Here is a 6,469-nt window from a genome sequence, read left to right on the forward strand (position 1 = left end):
CGACGTCGGTGACACCAAAGAGAGAGGAACCTTTTTTTTTGTCTCCTTGGCTTTGCCTCTCTCGCATTTTGGGGGTAGTTTTCTACTTCCACGGATCTGCCCCTTTTTCAAGAGAGGGGGGAGAAGATTGTGTGCCCACCTCAGATCCGTTATTTCAAACTTTCTGAAAGGGGTCCGAAGATAACGTCAGGCTCAGCCCTCAACTGAGTCCCATGTCGTCTGCTTCCATGTTGTCTACGAAGCTGACTCATGGACAAAACCGTCGCCACACCCGCCATCTGAACGACACGGCGGCCGGTCTCATCGTGGACCGCGGCCACCCTCTACAGGACGGAGCAGCAGCTGGCTAGGATCAAGGACCACGTGCAAAGCAGCCACCTGGTGGAGCCCTGATCCCGAACAAGCGACAAGCTGGAGCTGACCGAGCCGCCGCGCTCGTCAGCAGCCGCCGCGCTCGTCCAGCAGGCGCCGGTCGGACCTACAACGTCAGTCCGCCCAACAGCGCCATCCACCCCCTGACGCCCACAACGTCTCCGTCATCGACATGCCGGACGAAGCTTGAGGGGGGGAAGTGTGGGCACCCTGGCGGCTCCCAAGCCAAGTTGCCCGACTGCGAGGCTCAAGCCGAACTTTTCCCGCGTGGCGGCGACGTCACGCCAGCCACGCGCACATCGGATGCGCCGCCTTGATAAGGCAGATCAGAGGCGGCGCACGGAGAGTCGCTGCCTGGACTCAGGCGCCGCTGGTAACCATGTTAATCGTCTCGTCCATGTCCCATTAAATTTAGTTTCTTGTTGTTGAAACCGTTGGCTCCGTGTTGTTCCTCCGGGTCGGGTATGCAGCAAGGCAAACCGACCACACTCTTCAGGGAAAAGGGTTTCGAGGCGGTCGAGTCAAACACCCGGACGGTACGCCTGACTCTCAAGGACGGTTGTACCGTCGACAGCCTCACCCACGGAATTCGTCTGGAAGGCTGCAAGGTCCTCGTCGTTGTGCCAGGACGGGCCCTACTGTGTCTCAGGTGCAGGCGTACGGGCCACATCCGGCGAGATTGCCGCGTCCCTCGCTGTACGGAATGCCACCGGTACGGCCACGCAGCAGAAGACTGCGTCAAAACCTACGCGTCTATCGCCCGTGACCGCAAGTCGGAGGACAACACCGACTACGTCATGGACGACGCGGAGGCAGAGGAAGCCGTCGGAGGGTCATCGCCCGTCACCCTGCCATCGACGGAGCCTAGTGGTACGCCCACGCCCAACAACGACGGCAACCCTGACGCAGCGTCCTTCGTGCGCAACCCCGAGGAGAAACCCGAAGCGCAAGTCACGCCCAGCGACGACACTAAGGAGCGCCTGCCCCATGAGCCAGCACTTTCCGGATGCGGTCCATCAACAACGAAGCCCGGCCATCCCGGGGGGCCAAACAGCGAGGCCGGAGTGGAAGAGTGCCAGGACACAGACATGGACTCTACTCTCAAGCGACCGAGGGACCCTGCGCCAGCACCAGCTGCAACCGCCGGAATGGCCGCCAGCGGGTTGCCTGTGCCAGGAATCAAGAAGTTCCGGGTCGTGGCGAAACCGCGTGTCCCGCCGGACGATCGTCGCAGAAATTACTCCCTGTGAATCTTTTTGAGCCTAACCGGCAGTGCAAGTGTGAACCGTACTTTTTTGTTTCCTTCGGCATTTTCTTGCGCGAGCGCCATTCTTTTTTTGCGAGCCTACCTTGTTCTCCGCCTAGCCTCCTTTTCAAGCATTCATGAACCTTGAACGATCTTTACGGGTGGGCACGCTAAACGTGCGCGGCTTTTGTGCCAGGCGTCGCCAATACCAGGTAAACCGCTTGTTTATTGAGAATGACCTGGACATAGTCGCGGTCCAGGAGACGAAAATGGAAGGCGAGGCTCAGACGGAGAACATGGTACGACTTTTTGAAACGAGGTATGACGTGTGCGTCAGCCACGCTAGGGGGGCGTCAGGAGGTTGTCTTTTATTTCTAAAGAAATCTATCGGAACCGTCGAACAAGTCGTTAGTAGTGATTCGGGGCGCTTTGTCTTGTGCGATTTTATTTTTTCCAACTACAAATTCCGTGTGGTGTGCATCTATGCCCCTATTAAGACGGAGGAACGTTTATTTTTTATTTTTTTTTCGAATTTATTGAAAGGTACGTTCAAACTGATCGGTTAGTTATATTATTGGGCGATTTTCATTGTGTGTGCGCGCCGCAGGATAGGTCAAATAGCGTGAGGTTTCGGGGCGCGAGCACCGTGTTTTTGTGCGACATGCTTCTGCGGTTCGATTTGGAAGACGTTCCGCACTGCGAGTCCCGCGGTAGGGGTTGAAAGTACACGCATTTCCAGGGTGCAAGTCACGCACGCTTGGATAGAGCGTATGTCTCCCTCAACCTTGTAAGAGCGTGCACGCAATACGCCGTTGATCACGTGTCGTTCAGTGATCATTGCCTTGTTTCTTTTTTAATTTGTTCCTCCAAAGATACGCCTAAAAGTTCACGTGGGACTTGTGGAAATTTAATTCTAAACTTCTTGAAGACGAGCCTTTTGTACAAGCGGTCCGAAAAAATCTTGAAGACTCAGCGAGCGCAAAAGGGCAAGGATTCGGAGTAAAATGGGAGTTGTTTAAACAGGAAATAAAATTGACTTCCATCGAGCGCTCCGGCTTATTGAAGCATAACGAAAAGAAAGAATCGCGCGAGTTAAACAGCCTTCTTTAAAGGCTGATGTTGGAAGAATGCCTATCGCCAGGTTTTTTTTTGGGAGGAAATTATCAGCATCAAAAAGCGCCTCGAAATTCTTGATACCGAAGAATACAAGGGGGCCATGCTGCGAGCGCGATGGAACCGGTTATCGCTTGGGGAGCTACCCACGAAAAGGGCGATAGGCGCGGAACGAAAGTATGCTAGTCAAAATGAAATCACGGAAATTTCGTATCAAGGGGTTCTGACGAGCGATAACGTGAACATACAATGCGCGTTTGTTGAGTACTATAAAGAATTGTTCAGCTATCGTGAGCCTAAAAAGAACGCTTTAAATGCGCTCTGCATCGGTGAAAAATACGTACTCTTTTTAAGCGGTGTTGTCAACAATTGACGTAATAACGAATTAGAGTCTTCAGTCGCCTCAGACCATGTCGAGGAGGAGTCATCCCGAAAAGGTGCTTCACAAACGTGATGAGCCATCGGCGGACTAAATGCCGATTGAAGCGATGGTGGACGAAATTCAGAGTGAAGCGATGGTGGATGAAGATGTGTCGGCATCGTCTGCCGATGGTCATTTGGTAATACAGGATGAGTGGCGGGTACCGCCACCGCCGTCACTTGTACTTGTCCCTGATGCCACGTGAACGGGGCGTACACTTGATCGTATTGCCGTAGCGCCGACATTGACGAGGGCAGAAATCGCACAGGATGTGGTGCCACTAGCGCCTCTTGACCATGCACCCACGTCGCCGGCAGTGGCAATGTTGGAAGTACAGTCTGTGGCGCCGGTAGTGGCAATGTTGGAAGCACAGTCTGTGGCACCGACACTGGCACTGTTGGAAAGACAGTCTGTGGCGCCGGCACTGGCGATCTTGTATGCACAGTCTGTGGCATCGACACTGGCACTGTTGGAAAGACAGTCTGTGGCGCCGGCACTGGCGATGTTGTATGCAGAGTCTGTGGCACCGACACTGGCACTGTTGGAAAGACAGTCTGTGGCACCGACACTGGCACTCTTGGAAAGACAGTCTGTGGCGCCGGCACTGGCGATCTTGTATGCACAGTCTGTGGCGCCGACACTGGCACTGTTGGGAAGACAGTCTGTGGCGCCGACAGTGGCAATGTTGGATGCAGAGTCTGTGGCACCGGCACTGGCAATGTTGGATGCACAGTCTGTGGCGCCGACACTGGCGATGTTGGATGCAGAGTCTGTGGCGCCGACACTGGCGATGTTGGATGCAGAGTCTGTGGCGCCGGCACTGACGATGTTGTATGTACAGTCTGTGACACCAGCACTAATGGAAGCACAGTCTCTGGCGCCGGCACCGGCGATGTTGGATGCACAGTCTCTGGTGACGGCGGCAGTATGAGCTGCGACGGCGACGTCCTGAACTGTGATGGAGAAAATGCGAGCTCGAGCCGCGGTGTTGATGGTGATGAAGTTGGAGAGTCTGGATGTGGCAGCTCGGACTCAAGCTCTTGCAGGAGCGGTTCGGCGTTGGGCGATGCCTCCGGCACGATCGGAGGCTCGGGTGAAGGGGTAATACTTCCGAGTTGACCGTGGAAGGAGATACCGCCAGTCCGGTTAACGATGAACACTCCGACTCTGACAGCCACGGACTCTCTGGTAGTGGCGTTGACGGCGGCACGATGGGAGGCTCGGGTGAAGGAGGTAATAATTCCGAGTTGACCGTGGAAGAAGATACCGCCGGTCCGGTTAACTATGAACACTCCGACTCTGACAGCCACGGACTCTCTGGTAGTGGCGTTGACGGCGGCACGATCGGAGGCTCGGGTGAAGGAGGTAATAATTCCGAGTTGACCGTGGAAGAAGATACCGCCGGTCCGGTTAACGATGAACACTCCGACTCTGACAGCCACGGACTTCCCGGTAGTGGCGTTGACGGCTCGTCCGACCAGAACGGACTTTTACGTTTTTGGGCTTCGACCATTTCGTCGTCCGTCGAATCCGATAGAATTTGTCTCCGACGTTTCAAAATGGGCCTAATTACAGAATGTGAAGATGATGTCGATGAAGATCCGTTCTGGTCGTCATCCGAGTCGATATCGATAATTTCTTTTTCGGAATCGTATGCACGTTTCTTTGGTATCGTTCCGCTGTCAGAATCGGAGTCTAGACAATTCTTCCGTTTTTTTAAAGAAGAGGTATACCGTACGATTTGTTCTTCCTCGCTATCCGAAGAATAAATTTTGGATTTTGGCACTTGTGCGTTCTTTAATACCATCTTGGTCGCAATATCCAATTCGTCATCGTCCGAATGAGAGTCTTCGTTGCCAGACTGTAAGCTTTCACAGTTTTTCGCGGAGCCCGGGCTACTAATCGAGTCGTCCTCGATCCCTTCAAACACCTCCTGGCTAGACAACGTGGCAAATACCAATCGCTGCTCGTCGCCGGTAGACGTCGACTCAGCAACAGGTTGCTGGAAGCGAATCGTGGTCCGAACCGCGTCCATGAGAGAAGCGTTTTTGAAAAACCTGCTCGGCATCATGGTATCGGCCACGTTCATCGACGTGGCCAGGAGGGTCGGACATTGCTTCGACCATAGGTCGAGCTATTCCTCGGTCAGCACCTCGTCGTGCCTCGTACTGAAATAGATGAAGAGACCGAGGACGAATGGCCACAGAGTGGTCACATCGAAATATTTCCTCACAAATGCTTTGACGGTCGCCTCGTCTTCGAAATTGCACAGGTGCAGAACGAAGACGCGGCGACTAGACTTTTGAGAAGTTTTGGTCACTACTTTGGTATATTCGGTCACGCAGGAGAAACCGAGAAAGGTTTTCAAAGCCTTAATGTTTTTTGGAGTTTTAAGAGTATCATAATTATCCAGGCGACCGTAATTCAGGTCCTCGTGCGACGCCATGTTATGACGTACTAGTACGGATGAACATGTGGCGGCAGCGTTACAATTGAATGGTCGCACGAGGTCCGATATTAAATTATAAAAGGCCGCCAGGATAGATTCGTTTGTAGACTCGACAATGAGGCGACAATCCCACACCCGCCGTTTTTCAATGATAATATACAATACATAAAAAAATAAAGATGTCATCAATTCCGATGTCTCCCGAGCGACAGACTCGTACTCCGTGGAATAAAAAAGTCCTCTAGAGAAGTCTGCAACATCAAAGTCCCCAGTTGATAGGCCGACACCGGAGATGTAAAACCATGGATCGGCCAAAATGCTCGGATACTGTACGAGTTGCGCCAATTTAGATTTTTTTCTATCCGTCATTTTCCGAATTTCAATATTTGCAATTGCATTCACGCATTGACTAAATTCCGACGAATAAAAAAAACAACAGATTTATACACCAATGTTTTAATGGATTCGCAAATGTAATTTACCATGAGGGCCCTATCCTTTTGAGTATTAATACTTAAGCCGATGAACTCGTCGAGTTCTCGACGCATCGTCAACGACGTTAGCGCTGGTAAGAAGAAATATTCCAGGAGCATGATCTTATGATTTTTATCTTTGGTATCGTGACGGAACGTGTAGCTATAAGGGTAAAATACTTTACCCTTATAGCCGTTAAACATATTTAAAACAACGTGGGCGCGATTGTATTCATACGCTTGATAGTGAGTGAGCACAAAGGGTTGCACCACGTGTTTAGGTTTTACACGTCCGCCACGATAAAATACCAAATTCTCGCTGGAGTCTCCGTCCACGGGCAGCCAAACGGAATAGGGGACCGACGCTATGGAATCCTCGAGAAGCTTTAACAATT

General features: G+C 52.2%; 1 protein-coding gene across 1 annotated transcript; it reads right to left on the reverse strand.

Moving 5' to 3' along the window:
- Positions 1 to 4,434: 4,434 nt before the first annotated feature.
- Positions 4,435 to 5,220, reverse strand: LOC121834293. Its single transcript, XM_042288070.1, has one exon. The coding sequence runs from the start codon at positions 5,218 to 5,220 to the stop codon at positions 4,435 to 4,437; it is 786 nt and encodes a 261-aa protein (XP_042144004.1).
- Positions 5,221 to 6,469: the final 1,249 nt, after the last annotated feature.

The sequence above is a fragment of the Ixodes scapularis genome, unplaced genomic scaffold, assembly GCF_016920785.2.
Source record: "Ixodes scapularis isolate PalLabHiFi unplaced genomic scaffold, ASM1692078v2 ptg001080l_1__unscaffolded, whole genome shotgun sequence".
Classification (NCBI taxonomy): domain Eukaryota; kingdom Metazoa; phylum Arthropoda; class Arachnida; order Ixodida; family Ixodidae; genus Ixodes; species Ixodes scapularis.